Source organism: Cyprinus carpio, chromosome A11 (assembly GCF_018340385.1).
Source record: "Cyprinus carpio isolate SPL01 chromosome A11, ASM1834038v1, whole genome shotgun sequence".
NCBI lineage: Eukaryota > Metazoa > Chordata > Actinopteri > Cypriniformes > Cyprinidae > Cyprinus > Cyprinus carpio.
The window spans coordinates 21092650-21110045 of record NC_056582.1 but is presented as its reverse complement, the minus strand read 5'-3'; the positions used below and the strand labels follow the sequence as shown (position 1 = coordinate 21110045).

Here is a 17396-nt window from a genome sequence, read left to right as displayed (position 1 = left end):
AATGTTTCCAAACTTTTGACCTGATATTTTCTTGTTTTTTTTTTTAGACTTTTAATTATATTTTAAACAATTACTTTATTTTCAGACTTTTGTCTGTGAACAGAGAGAAGTTTGTTCAGATGGTTTTCTAAAGTGAAGAAGTTTGTTAAGTTGGTTTTTGTTTAATGAACCAGTTAGTAAAATGATTCAGTGATTCGTTTGAGTCATTATTGTTCTTAGACAAAAAAAAATGGTTCAGATAGCAGCTTTGATTTACTCACAATATAAAGTTAACCTTTCAGATGAATAAAAATATATATTTAATTATGTTGTTTATAATTTAAAAAATATTTTAGATGACATATATATTTTTTATAATTAATCAATTTTATTTTTTATTGTTTACATATAATGATATTTAAAATACTGACAATATTAAATATTTACAAAGCTGACCTTTCTGTTGACCCTTGACCTCTGTGGTCTGGCTGGCAAAGGTCAGGATCTCCTGGCAGAAGTGTTTCCTCCTCTCTCTTTCGCTCAGGTTGGTGTGTCGCTGGCGAGAAGAGCACTCGTCTGCAGGTATCTACACACACGGTCAAAGAACACAAGACCAGAGGAGCCCACGGGTGACAAACATTTATCAGAAATAATATTTGTGTGGCTGGAGGGGAGATCGTTTGCAGGTAACTACACACAATATAATTTTTTTTTTTTTTTTTCTCCCAATAAAAATATAAAATAAATAAAAATATTTAATATATATTTTTTTATATTTTTATTTATAAGTAAATATTAAAATATAAGTAAGTTTTTATATATATATATATTTTTTTAATAAATAGATATATTTTTAATATTTTTAAGTAATATATTAAATATATGTAATTTTATATTTTCATTTTTTTAAGATTTAAAAATAATAATACAAAATTATATTACAGTTTTTATATTTGTATATTTTTAATATTTTTTTAAATCATATATAAGATTTCAAACGTGTCATGTGTGACGTGTCTCTCAGTGATGAGTGAAGGATACTCGTCCATCTTCTGCAGCTGTTTCTGGACACTCTGCGATCTTGTTTTGCGTGTGGTGTGTGAGCGGCAGACTCCAGCCTCTCAGACACGTACGACTTCAGAGAATCCAGCAGGAAGTTCTCAGCGCTCTGTGGGTCCCCCTTTCCTACCTGCACACACACCACACTACACAAATGACTAAACTGACATACGGTACCCTCTGGAGGACGTGTTACATGTGTTTCTGCTCACATGTAGAACTCGGCCAGACGGCTTCCCCCAGCCAGCCAGGGCACCAGCGCGAGGCAGGAGCCCATTTCATCCTGTACACATCTCCATAGCGGCGTGAGACAGCTCCTGAGCCGAGACACACACACACACACACACACCATGAGCAGAAATAAACCCTGTAATCACAGCACTACAAGAAACACTCCCAGACTACAGAGACCCAACGCTCACCAGATAGTGTTTCTCAAAGGCCTCCACGGATGATAGAGCCTCCTTCAGCTTCTTAGGTGACTCTGAGACGTTTCAATGAGAGATGGGGAGTGTTAGATGAGAGACACATACAGAGAGAGAGAGAACTGACACAAAAATCAGATGAAAGATCATCATCTGTGGAGTGTTAGAGAGAGAGAGATGACACACACATCACATGCAGCTGTATTTTTCAGCATCATTAACTCCATCTTCAGTGTCAACATGATCTTCAGAAATCATTCTAATATGATGATCTTGCTGCTCAAGAAGTTCTGGATTATTATCAATATTGAACACGTTGGCTGACAATATTTTTGTGTAAACTGTGATACATTTTATTTTCAGTATTCAGCAATATGAACAGAAAAGTTCAGAAGAACAGCATTTATTTGAAATAGAAATCTTTTATAACAATATAAAAGTCTTTACTGTCATTTTTGATCAATTTAATGCATCCTTGATAAATATAAGCATAAATTTACCCTTTTTTTTTTTTAAGTATTCCCCAAACTTTTGACCGGTGTGTACATGTATGTTTATGTATGTATGTATATATAATATATGTATATAATGGAGAGTGATCATGTGTTATTTGATCTTAATTACTGGTTTCGGGTCTCTCTGCTCCCAGACCAGCCAGCAGGTCCACGGTTTTGTTCAGGTCCTCAGAGTCCGGGCCATTCTCAGACACCAGACCACACAGATCACCCAGAGACCGCAGCTGCCAACAAAACCACACATGAGTGAAGGAACGAGCCCAAACGGGCCACTGTTAGCGAGTGTCTGATCCGCACCTTCTCCGTGGCATAGGTCCACAGGCCCACAGTGTGAGAGGAGTTAGCCTCCAGCTGGCTGCAGTCGCAACATCCCTCGATCCGGTGCAGGACCTCCAGAAGAGATGTGAGAAACACAGAGGTGTAGAGAGCGGCTCGCTAAAGACAGATGCAGCACACACACACGTATCAAACACTCATCAGACACACATCGAACACGCTTCAGACATGGGACACGCATCGATCAGACACACGTAACACACGCAGGTCAAGTGTGAAATAAGAAATGAATCGGGCATGGGATGGTCACTGGACACGCATCAACATCGGACACGCATCAGACATCGGTCACAACGCCCGAAACACGCATCAGACATCGAGTCACACCCCGGACACACGCATCAGACACGGACACAGACCTCGGAACGAATCAGACAATCGGACAAACCTCGACACTGCATCAGACATCGGACACGCACGACATCGGACACACCTCGGACCACGCATCAGACATCGAAAACACACTTGGACGACGCATCAGTACGCATCAGACATCGGGACCCACCTCGTACACGCATCAGACATCGTACAGGCAACCTCGACCCGAATCACGCCTCAGACATCGCAACACTACATCGACCACGCATCAGACATCGGACACCACTACCTCGGACGAACTCATCAGACAACGCATCAGACATCATGACACACCTCGGACACGCATCAGACATCGGACGACACACCTCGGACACGCATCAGACATCGGACATGACACACCTCGGACATTGCATCAACATCGGACACACCTTGGACACGTAATCAGACACACCTCGAACACGCCTGCAGACACGCTCAGACATCGGACACCACCTCGGACATCGCATCACCTCGGACACGCATCGGACATCGGACACACGCACCTCTGACATCGGACACACGTCGAACACGCATCTGACATCGACACACACCTCGGACACTCATCAGGACATCGGACCCAGACTCGGACATCGGACATACCTCGGACACGGCATCAGACAGCATCAAACACACCTCGGACACGCATCGGACACATCGGACACACCTCGGACATTCGGACACACCTCGGACACGCATCAGACATCGGACACACCTCGGACACGCATCGAACACGCACATCCGACCTCGGAACACGCCTCGTACACGCATCAGACACGACACACACCTCGGACACACCCATCAGACACACACACATCAGACATCGGACATGACCTCGGACACGCATCAGACATCAAACACACCTCGGACACGCATCAGTACATCGACACACACCTCGGACATCGGTACAACATCGACGGACACCGCATCAGACAAAATCGGACACACCTCGGACACGCCCCTCGGACACGCATCAGACATCGGACACGCCTCAGACACGCAGCAGACACTGTCGGACACAACCTCGGACACGTACATCAGACACGCATCGGACACGCATCTGGACCGAACGCAATTATTGAACACGCATCAGACATCGGACACACCTCGAACACGCATCAGACATCGGACAATCCTCGGACAGAACACGCACTCGGACACGCATCATACACACATCGGACATCCTAACACCTCGGACACGCATCAGACATCGGACACACCTCGGACACGCATCAGACATCGGACACACCTCGGACACGCATCAGACATCGGACCACGCATCACACCTCGGAACACACCTCGGACATCTTACACACAGACATCGGACACCATCAGACATCGGACACACCTTGGCACACGCATCAGACATCGGACACACCTCGACGCATCATCATTCGGACACCTCTCGGATCACACACATCGGACACACATCAGACACACATCGGACACACATCGGACATCGTACAACACCTCAGAGACACGCATCAGACATCGGACACACCTCGGACACGCACACGACACCACACGACGCATCAGACATCGGACACACCTCGAACACGCATCAGACATCAAACACACCTCGGACACGCATCAGACATCCGGACACACCATCGGTACACAGCATCAGACATACCTCGGACACTGCATCAGACATCACACTGCACACCTCGGACATCGGACACACCTCGGACATGCATCAGACATCGGACACACCTCGGACACGCCTCGGACACGCATCAGACATACATCGGACGAACATAGGTTGGACACGCCTCAGATACGCATCAGACATCGGGTATCAAAACATCGACTCGGACACGCACTGGACACGCATCAAATATTGAACACGCATCAGACATCGGACACACCTCGGACACGCATCAGACATCGGACACGCATCAGAAACACATCAGACATCGGACACGCATCAGACACACATCAGACATCGGACACACCTCGGACACGGGACATACCTCGGACACGCATTCAGACATCAAACCCACAAACCTCGGACACACCTCGGACACGCATCGGACACACCTCGGGACACGCATCAGACATGCGGCCGACACCTCGTGACACAGCCTCGGACCCACGCTTCACACAGCATCCTGCCTCGGACACGCATCAGACATCGGATACACCTCGGACACGTATCAAACACGCATCGACACGCACTCGACCGCATCACATATTGAAACACGCAGTCAGACATCGGACACACCCTAGAATACCTCGACAACACGCATCAGACATCGGACACTCCTCGGACACGCATCACATCGGACACACCTCGAAACACCGCATCAGACATCGGACAACACTCGGACTATCGCATCAGACACAACCTCGGACACGCATCAGATATCGGTCCGACACGCTCAGACACGCATCAGAACATCGGACAACACCTCGGACACGTATAACACGCATCGGACCACGCACTCGGACGACGCATCGGAAATATTGAACACCGCATCAGACATCGGACCCTCCTCGAACACGCATCATAGACATCTGACACGCCTCGGGCACAGCATCCGACATCGAACACACACTCGGACACACATCAGACATCGGACACGCATCAGACATCAGACACACCTCGGACACGCATCAGACATCGGACACACCTCGGACACGCATCAGACATCGGACACACCTCGGACATCGGACACACCTCGGACACGCATCAGACATCAACACCGCCTCGGACCACGCCTCGGACACGCATCACACATCGGGGACACGCCTTCGACACGCATCAAGACATCGGACACACCTCGGACACGTATCAAACACGCATCGGACACGCACTGGACACGCATCACAAATATTGAACCCGCATCAGACTCGGACAACACCTCGAACACAGGCATCAGACATCGGACCACGCATCAGACACTGACCACCTCGAACACCGCCATCCAGACAACGCATCAGACATCGGACACGACTCGGATAAGACATCAGACACACCTCGGACACGCATCAGATATCGGACACGCATCAGACGACACGCATCACATCCAGCACATCGGACACACCTCGGACATCGGACACACCCTCGGACACGCATCACTCAAAAACACCTCGGACATCGGACACACCTCGGGACACGCATCAGAACATCGGACACACATCGGACACGCCCTCGGACACGCATTCAGACATCAGACACACCTCAAACACGCATCGGACATCGGACACACATTGGACACGCATCGGACACGTATCAAACACACATTAGACACGCACTGGACACGCATCAAACACGCATCGGACACACATCAGACATCGGACACACCTCGACACGCATCAGACATCGGACCACTCCTCACAGACACAGCATCAGACATCGGACACACCTTGGACACGCATCAGACATCGGACACACCTCGGACACGCATCAGACATCGGACACGCATCAGAAATCGGGACACACCTCGAACAACGATCCAGACATCCGGACACACCTCGGACACGCATCAGACATCAGACACACCTCGGACACGCATCAGATATCGGACACGCATCAGACACCGGACACACCTCGGACACCGGACGCACCTCGGACACCGGACACACCTCGGACACCGGACACACCTCGGGACATCGAACACGCCACAGGACACGCATCAGACACACATCAGACATCGGACACACCTCGGACACGCATCAGACACACATCAGACATCGGACACACCTCGGACACGCATCAGACATCGGACACGCAGACATCGGACCGGACACCCTCGGACACGCATCAGAACATCGAACAACGCCTGGACACGCATCAGACATCTTTATTTGGACACAACCTCGGGACACATCATCAACATGACAATCGGACACTGCCATCGAACACCAACGCCACCTCGGACACCGCAATCAGACACGCATCGAACACGCCTCGGACACGAATCAGACACACCTCGGACACGCAGCAGGACACCCGGACACGCATCGGACTCACCTCGGACACGCATCAGACACAGATAGGACTAGGAATCGGATAAGACTCGGATAGGCGGTCGTCTCGGGCACACATCGGACACGCATCAGACACGCCTCAGACACGCATCAGACATGCATCAGAACATCACCTCGGACCAGAACGAATAAAGACATCGAACACGCCTCAGGCACGCATTGGACGTGTAATAAGCGCCTCAGACATCGGACACACATCAGACACACCTCGGACACGAATCAAGACATCGACACCTCCTCGGGCACGCATCAGAACATCGGGCACCGCTTTAGACACACACTCGGACACGAATCAAGACAAATCGAACACGCCTCGGGCAACGCATCAGACATCGGAACACTCGATGGAATGGGTAACACGCATCGGGATATCGTACACGCATCGGATATCGAACACGCCTCGGACACGCATCGGACACACCTCGGACACGCATCAGACACGCCTCAGACACGCATCAGACATCGGACACGCATCAGACACACCTCGGACACGAATCAAGACATCGAACACGCCTCGGGCACACATCGGACAAGCATCAGACACGCCTCAGACACGCATCAGACACACCTCGGACACGAATCAAGACATCGAACACGCCTCGGGCACGCATCAGACATCGGGCACGCTTTAGACACACCTCGGGCACGAATCAAAAATCGAACACACCTCAGCACGCTTTAGACACACCTCGGGCACGAATCAAACATCGAACACACCTCAGGCACACATCGGACACGAATCAAGATATCGAACATGCCTCGGACACACATCGGACACGTATCAGAAATCGGACACGCCTCGGACATGCATCAATACACCTATGAGCCCTAGAGACGGCACACGTGATCAGATGTGTGTTAATGACGCTCATGAGCACCCCACACGCACACACGCACACACACACACACACACACCTCCAGCAGCCGCAGCTCTTGCACACAGTTGTGCAGCAGCTCGGAGCCGCGCGGGCCGTCACCTCCCAGGGTTCTCTGCAGGAAACGATGAGTGGCTATTACTGGCGAGAGAAAAGATAGCTGGCTTCAGGTCCTATGAAGGACTGGCCTCGTCCGCGGCCTTGTATGCCAGGTCACGTCTTCTCCATTGTCACGATGGTCATGCCGCCGGCAGCAGCAGCCCGTTCCAGCTCCGCACCGGCTGACAGAACGAGCCCAGCCAGTTAGCGCCGTCTGAACACCAGGAACACAGTTTTTTGAGTCAGACCCCAAACCAACATAACACTGTCTGAAGCTGCAGTATGATCACATCAATGTCAAACCTGTATTTCTATCAAGTTAAAAGGGGAACACAGAGTCAGACCCCTGCACCAATAAGTGAAAGCAGACGATTATATTGTGGTTTTTAAAACTGCTGTTTTAACTTCTTTCGATCTTTTTATGTTCATTGTTTCTTCACTAAAGTAAATGTCTTTAATAAACGACCTGATGCAGGAATGTGTTTATATGTGTCTGATTGTGAATGTATTAGATTTTGAATCTGTTAGTAATGTATAATTTTGTGTTGTGGTGGACATCATTAAATATACATAAAGTAGTGTTGTTATATTCTATTATGATTTAATTTTTATTTTTTTTAAAATTATTTTATTTTAATTTTTTTATTGTTTTTTATATGTTTTTTTTTATTTTGATTGTGCTTTTGTTATTTTTGTAATTGTATTTAAAATTTAGTTTTAGATATATTTTATAAAAACAAAAAACATTACTTTTTGTCTTATATATAGATATTATATCTTATATAATATATAGATATATATATATATCGCTAACAAAACACTGGCAACAGTATCACGGTTTTAAAATAATCCATTAAAAATTCTCCTCCTCGTCCACCAACCATTTTTCCCCCCCCCCCCCCTCCTTTATTTAGGTTAAATTGTATTACCATATTTTTATTTTAGTTAAATGTATTAAATAAAAATAAAAAAATTCAAATTGTTTTTAAACTTTGTTTTATATTTATTTAAAAAAGCATTTATTATGTTTTATAATTCTACTTATATTTAAGTATTCAATAAATATATTTTATAAAATAAAATATAAAAATCTAAAATATATTGAAATAAAAAAAATAGAAGTTTATTTTATTGTAAGAATCTTTCTGCTGATGTAATCGAGGCTGTGTGAGCGGTGGAAGAATCATACTGAGAAACAATACCAAAGCTTAACATAACCCAAATAATCCTGAAGCACAACAATCATAAAATCCACACTAAATATTCTCAGATTACAGTGGGTTCTTCATGCACAAATCTAGAGTAGCTGAAATGAAGCAGTTTACTCTCCGCCGCCGCCAAGTTGAGCAACCATACGACGTGAAGAGAAGAGAGGGCGTCTAGTTCACTAATACAGGACCAGAGCGTCCTCAAACTGCTGCAGCATCTCGAACACGAACGCCAGCTCCTCCTGATCAACACACAGATCACAGATCTGAGGAACAAACCCACCGCTGTGACTGACAGCTCCCTCGGCCAATCACACACCTGCACCATGAAGTAGTCGCAGAAGCTCCAGCCGGGCTCGGTGCGTTTCTCTCGCAGCGTCCTCATGTCCTCGAAGCGGCCCAGGTTCCTGGTGAAGGACATGAGCAGCAGCGTGCGCAGCTTGGTGAGGAACGAGCTCCAGGACTCCTGCGAGCGCGACGACTCCTTCAGCGGGTCACACAGAGACACACACCTGCAGACACACACATTACACACACGCACATACTTAACCACGACTGCACGCTTTCATTGACTGTGGCTTTATCCTAAACAAACAAGCTACAGTCTCAAAGATCTGAAAGAGATGGGTTGAGTTTGTTCATTCAGCTCAAACTCTCAATGTGATTTAAAACTGTAGACAATTTATTACAAATATTTTATTATCTATTATTATCTAATGATATTTTTAATATCTGTATATATTTTATTTTTTTCAGACTTATTTTAAAAAGTATTTGTTTTATTATTATTTCTTTCTAAAACACAAATGTTATAATAATAATAATAATAATAATGACCAATAAAATTATATCTGAACATTTCACAATCCAAATAAATATTTATGACATCACTCAAAGCGATTAGATTTTTAAGATTTTAGTTATGTTTATTCAAATATTTTTTATTTATTAAATTATATATTTTTAAATAAAATATTTTACATTTTATTGTTTTTATTTTTAAAAAAGTATTTATACTTTTTTGTTTTTATATTTTTTTAACTTTATATTTACTTCTTAAATACAGTAATATTATAAAATGCAATAAACTATTACAAATATTATATTGATTTTATTTCAATTACTTTTCATGAAATTCTGTTTTTTTTTCTGCTGAAGTGATAAAGGCGGTTATATTTATTACGAATATTTTTATTTATTCAATTATAATATTTGACATTTTATATTTTATTCATATTTATTCAAAAGTATTTGTTTTATTAAACTTAATATAAATATATATATATATATATATATATATAATTACGAATATTTATATGTATATGTATATAGGTATATGACATATAAATACAAATGTAATATGTATATTTAAAAATGCAATAAATTTAAACATTTATATTTATTTTAGTAATCCTTCATGAAACCTCCTCAGCCCTTTGTATTTTGACAGTAAGAAATTACCCAGCATGCCCCAGCAGCACTGAGTTGACTGACTGAATGCTGATTCTGGGCATCTGTGTTGGGTTTGTTCAGACGGTCATCACCAGCTGCTGAAGAAGAGCATGCTGGGATGCTCACCTGTCGCTCTGCTTGTTGCAGAAGTCGTTGCGGATCTTGTCGACGATGGAGGTGCGCGGCAGGATGTTGGTCTTGTTCTTCTTCTTGTTGTCGCTCTCCACCACCGCGATGAGCCAATCCACCGATCCGTGCAGACGCAGAGCGGCCTGCCAGCGCTGCATGTCCTCCTTCACCGACGCCTTGTACACCTCCGTGTCCTGACACACACACACACACACACACACCACACACAACACACAGACACACAGCGACACACAGACACACAGACACACACAGCGCGCGCACACACACACACACAACAGACCACACAGACACACAACAAACAGTACACACAGACACACACACAGAACAAACACCACAGAAACACCAGACACAACAGACCCACACAGACAACAAACACACACGCGCGCACATTTGAACACACAACACGACACTACACGCGCGCACACACACACAACACACAGACACACAGACACACCGCGCGCACACACACCACACACACACACACACACACACACACACACCACACACACATGACACAACAAACACACAGACACACCACGCGCGCACACACCACACACACATATAAGACAACACGCGCGCACACACACCACACACACAGACACACACACACACACACACACACACACACACACACACACACTCTAAACATGCTGCACAACTACACATCTCTTTGTAATTAATAATTTGTAATCCCACAATGCAATGCACTCAATTCATGACAAATCAACAGCAATTATATGTTTGATCAAATAAACTCAGACATTCATACACAAAAATAGATTAAAATATTTGGATATTACCGATTTATTGCTAAAAAAAAAATGTTCTTTAAACAAATTCAACAGCAATTATGTGCATTTATTAAATAATAAATGCTGTTAAATTTTAATTTTTTTTTATTTTTGATGTTTTTTTTGATGATTGTTTATTTTTTAAATAATTTAGTGCATATATATATACATATAATATTTAGATGCTTAAATCACACGACTGCATCATTATAATATTTTCTTGTAGTTTACATGCTTTCATCAAACAAATCTGAAAGTTTCTTCATTCAGCTCAACGTTATGATGAAAGTTATATTTTTTAAAAAGATTTACAATTGTTTTTTATAATTGCTTATATTATTTTTTAATTGCATTCATTTATTTGTAAAAGTATGTGTTTGATGCTTTTATTTTATAATTTAATTTATATTTATTTTTAATACAAATAATAATGTGCTAAAACGTGACCTGTACACTGATGCAATTTATCTGAGCTTTTTTCTCTGTCCCAGCGCAACTTATTTTCCACAAAAAACAGTTTAAGTACCACCAGTGCACTATTCTGTGACGCTCTGCAGTATAAATGTGTGCTCACACTGAAAGTGTTACTGCGCTGATTAAATGAAGAACGAACACCTCATGCACTCAGCAGCGGGAAGCTTTAGTTCTGCATCAGAAGGACAGAAGCTATCAGATGCTGACGCTGGATGAGCCGTCTTAAAGTCGTACACCAGACAGAAGAGTGCGGGTGTGTAGCGGCAGACTCACGCAGCAGTCGGTCCAGTAGATGTGCAGGAAGGGGAACGTCAGCAGCGCTTTATTCCCCTCTTTAGGAAGCAGCTCCTCCTTAAACTGGACAAAATTAGCCTCCAGATAGATCATCTTCGGTGCTCGTCCGTAAGACCTGAGACACACACACACACACACACACGCACCAGGATCACGTCTCAGGAGAGGAAAGACAAGACTCTCTTTTGTGACTCAAACAGATGTCTTGAGGTGAATATCTGACACAGACGACACACCCATAATCACCATCTGACGAATATAAAACAGCGCTTCTCCAAACCTCAGACTCCGTTCTGATTGGCTGCTTTTAGGAAAGGTCCTGTGGTCCGTACGGCTGCACGGTTTGAGGATAAACCAAATTGCTATTTTTTTCGGAGAAAAAAAATCTGATTGCGATTTAAATTTCTATTTAAAAAAGAAACAAATCTTGTTTGTAGGGCTGCACAATTTGCCAAAAATAATTATGTGATTATATCAATATATCAAAATGATGATAATAATAAATATTATTATTATTAAAATCACTAAAATTACTATTAGTAGTCACTTTATAATAATAATAATAATAATAATAATAATAATAATAATAATAATAATAATAATTACTACTACACCTAAATAAAAATATTAAAATGACTAAATAAAAGCAAAATAAGAAATATAATCAAAAGATTCTGGTCCAAGAGTAATATCAATATGGCTACATAATAATTATTACTAAATAAAAACCAAAATTAACTAAAATCAAACTAAGAAATATGATGTATATTTTACAGTAAAATTATATTTTAGTGTGGAATAAAAAAAATTAGTGTAAAAAAGGGTTATAAAAAAATAAAAAAAGTAATGTAATAAAAAAATATAAAATGTGTGTATTTTATTTTTTATTTTAAAATGAGTGTGGCTCTGAGAGAAAACTCTAAAGTGTGTAAAAAAAAAGTAATAAACAAAAATAAAAAATGGCTGTATTAATTTCTTTTTTCTATATGATGGCACTTGTTTTGATTAATCATGCAGCTCTATAATTCTGGCTACATTAGAGAATAATAATGCAGTTTGGCATTGGAGTTGGATTGGCCATTTATATGTTTCTTATATGTTTTTGTAGGTATGTTCTCGGACCATTCATCTGTGCTTAAGCTAATGTTTTGAGTTTGAAGTGCTCTTAAACTCCGCCCCTCATCTGCACACACTTGAGCCACGCCCACATCTCAACATCCAATCAAAGGCTGAAGCACAGAACCAGGCCCCGCCCCACATGCGTTCCTCCTGATAAACTGTCCACTCACAGAGAAGCAGTGTGGCTTTACTGTATAACACAATAAAAGCGCTCACCTCCTCCACTCCATGGGCTCTCTGGACAGCTGCTGGGTCAGGGATCCGTACAGAGACGTGAAGAGGTTCTGATCGCCCGCACCTGCTCTCACACACACACACACACACACACACACACACACACACACACACACACACACAGCGCTTAGTTCACACACAGCAGCAGCTCACACTGGACTCATACAGCACATAATGCATGGATTACAAACGATTCAAAAGAATGATTCATTCGATTTGAGGGTTTAGGTCTACATATGAAATAGGCCGCTAAGAGCAAAGCTGCAAATTATAGACTCAGTATCGTTTTAAAATGATCTGATTTTTCTGGGAATTAGGCCTATGTATTAATTATCTGAACCGATTCAGAAGGACGATTCGTTCAGGATTTGACTCAACACAAGCGACGTCCCGCTGAGAGCAAACCTGCTAAACACAGACTCACTACACTGTAAAATTCCCAGATATATCATGATTTCAGGAAGAATATCTCGCAGCATGAATCAGGAGCCAGTGTGAAGCTTCACAACACAGCAAAACACTGACTGACGAGAACGAACCAGTGATGGAAGAACATACACACACACACAGACACACACACACACACACACACACACACACACACACATCTAGCAGACGAACACACACGACAGACAGGACACACACACAGACAGACACACACACCACACACACACAGAGACTACACACCACACCGAGGACACACACACACACACACACACACACACACACACACGGAAGACACACACACACACACACACACACACACACACAGAAGACACACACCTGTATATCAGCTTTCCTTTGTCACACACAAACACACAACACACACACACACACAGACAGACAAGCCAGACACACAACACACCACACAAACACACACAACACACTCACAGACACTCACACACAAGACAGACACACACAGACACAGAACAAACACCCACACACACACACAGGAAATACAAACACAGACACAGACACAGACACGACACACACACACACCCAGACAGAGACACACACACACACACACACACACAGACAGACACCGACAACACAGACACAACACAGACACAGACACAGACAAACCACACACAAAAACACACACACACACAGAGAACACCACACACACAGGACACACACAGACACACCACAGACACACACAAAACACACCCAGACAAGCCACCAGAAACACAGAAAACAGACACAACACAGACAAAAGAAAAAACAGACACACAGAAGACACAGGAACAGACACACAAACAGAAAACAGACACACAGACACAGAAAACAACAAACACACAACACAGAGACACACACACACACACACACACACACATACTAAGACAAACACAGACACACAAACACAGCCACACACACGGACACACCCAGACAAAAAACAGACACAGACAACAGACACACAGACACAGACACAGGACACACACACACACACACACACACACACACACACACACACACAAAGAGAGACACACACAAACACCACACAACACACACCACAGAACCCACACAAGACACACACAGACACAGACACACACACAGACACAGACACAACAGACACAGACACACACACACAACACACACAGAGACACACACACACACACACACACACACACACACACACACACAGACAAAACACAGACACACACAGACACACCCAGACACAGTAGACACAGAATAACACACACAGACACACACACGGACAACACACCCACACACAGACACACAACACACAGGACACACACACACCACACACACACACACACACCCACACAAACACACACACACAGACAGGACACTTCACAGACACACAGACACAGACACACACAGACACACCAAGACACAGACACACACACCCAGACACAGACAGGACACAGACAGAACACAGACAGACCACACAGGGACACAGACACACAGACACAGACACACAGACACAGACACCACAGGACACAAACACTTATTTATTATATTTTGTGTTGTGTTTAAGTATAATATGTAGTGTACACACAGACAGACACAGACACACACCACCCAGGACAGACAACAGACACACACACACACACACACACAGGACACCCACACAGACACACACACAGACACAACACAAAGACACACACACAAAAACACACAAACAGACACACACACTAAAAACACACACAGACACAGACACCCAGACACACAAAAAAAAAAACACAAAGAAAAACACACACACCCACACAAACAAAACACACACAGAAAAAACAAAAACAAGAAACACACACACAGACAGGACAAAAACACAGGAAAAACAAAGAAACAAACACAAAAACAGACACAGACAACAAACACAAAAACAAAAACACACAAAAAAACACAAACTCTCACACACACACACACAAACACACAGACACAAAAAACACACACACAGACAAACAAAGACCACACACACACAGACAGAACACACAAAGACAAACACACACACCAAACAAAGGACAGACAGACAAAACAGGGAAACAAACACACACAGAAGACAAAAACACACACACACAGAACAAAACACAAACACAAAAAACACACACACACAAAACACACACACACACAAAGAAAACAGAAACACACACACAACACAGAAGACACACACAGACAACACACACACAGACAAAACACAAAACAGAAAAGACACAGACACAACACACCACAGAAACAAACAAAAAAACAAACACACAACACAGACACACACACAGCCACACACAAGACCACACAGACACACACACTCTCACACACACTCACCCACACACACACAGACACACAAACACCACAAACCAGGACAACACACACACAAGACACACAAACAGACACACACACACCCACACACACACACACACACACACGACCAAAGAGGCAGACCACAGAGACACAGACACACACACACACAGAGACACAGACACACACAGACACACACAGACAGACACACAGACACACACTCACTCACAGAACGGCTGACAGGACACACACCACAACCCAAACCACACACACACACACACACACACACACCACACACACACACACACACACACACACACTAAAACACACACACACACAGTCACACACACACCACACCACTCACTCACAGACACACACACACACACACACACACCCACCAACAGACACACACAGACAGACACACACAGTACCAGCGACACCACACACACAGACACACAATCACTCACTCACAGACAGACACACCACACACACACACACCCACACACACACAGACACACAACACACACCACACACCACACACCACCACACACACACACACACACACACAGACACACAGACGGACGGACAGACAGACAGACAGACAGACAGACACACACACACAACAACACACACACACACGACACAGACAGACACACACACACACACTCACAGGTCACTATGGGCTTGTTCTCCATCGTGTAGATGATGGGCTTCTCCTCATGGGGCTCCATCGGTCCAGCATCAGCAGAGTAATCGATCACAATCCCCGCCGCTGATCTATCGATGAGGCCCCTTCACTCTCCATTTCCTATCTGCTGACACGGAGCGACGACTTCCGCCCGCGTCACTGACACACCGGATGTACACGCGCTACTTTGCGTTTCAGTATTTCAAAACAAGAGCTCAAAAAAAGCTTCAAAGTAATTATGTTTTATTGTCTTTATTGCCAGTTTGTAATGCATTTACTACCCTTCACTTTTTTTTTTATTCTATTTAATTTTTGGTTTATTTTGTTAAGACAGTTACACTGTGAAAACACATTTTTGTATACACATTTTTAAGTTAGGATTCTACTTGATGTCTCAGGTGCTCCATAGAGATATTATAGTTACATAATATAGTTAACTAAAACCAAAACCTTTAAAACATTTTTGTAACTTAGAATAAATGTTAACTGAAATAAAATAAAATATTAAAAAATAAACTCATTTTATTTCAGCTAGTGACCAAGGCAATGTCATTTTAATTTATTTTAACTAGATGTCCTAAAATAATTCAGACTAAA

General features: G+C 43.5%; 2 protein-coding genes across 2 annotated transcripts in view; both read right to left on the bottom strand.

The window, feature by feature from the left end:
- LOC109092887 (phenylethanolamine N-methyltransferase) overlaps positions 1-1315 on the bottom strand; it is a 57014-nt gene extending 55699 nt beyond the window's left edge. Inside the window, exons 1-3 of the mRNA XM_042766977.1 lie at positions 1251-1315; positions 1021-1114; positions 436-565 (exon numbers count right to left, since the gene is read on the bottom strand). Coding sequence (XP_042622911.1) covers positions 436-565; positions 1021-1114; positions 1251-1315 — 289 coding nt within the window. The remainder of the gene's footprint in view (positions 1-435; positions 566-1020; positions 1115-1250) is intronic.
- Positions 1316-9022: 7707 nt separating this feature from the next.
- LOC109098474 (trafficking protein particle complex subunit 10-like) lies at positions 9023-17019 on the bottom strand. The gene is made up of 6 exons (XM_042766745.1): positions 16782-17019; positions 13340-13421; positions 11984-12119; positions 10422-10618; positions 9163-9355; positions 9023-9085 (listed from the first exon to the last, which is right to left on the bottom strand). Exons 1-6 carry the CDS (start codon positions 16840-16842, stop codon positions 9023-9025), a joined length of 732 nt encoding a protein of 243 aa, XP_042622679.1. The 5' UTR covers positions 16843-17019.
- Positions 17020-17396: the final 377 nt, after the last annotated feature.

Bases quoted from the DNA above. Each gene is read 5' to 3' on its own strand.
- LOC109098474 (XM_042766745.1), bottom strand. From the start codon at position 16,842: ATGGAGCCCCATGAGGAGAAGCCCATCATCTACACGATGGAGAACAAG. The intron at 13,422-16,781 runs GTGAGTGTGTGT...GTGTGAGAGCAG, and splicing joins GAACAAGCCCATAGTGACCT to GTGCGGGCGATCAGAACCTC. The intron at 9,086-9,162 runs GTGTGTGATTGG...TGTGTTGATCAG, and splicing joins GCGACTACTTCATGGTGCAG to GAGGAGCTGGCGTTCGTGTT.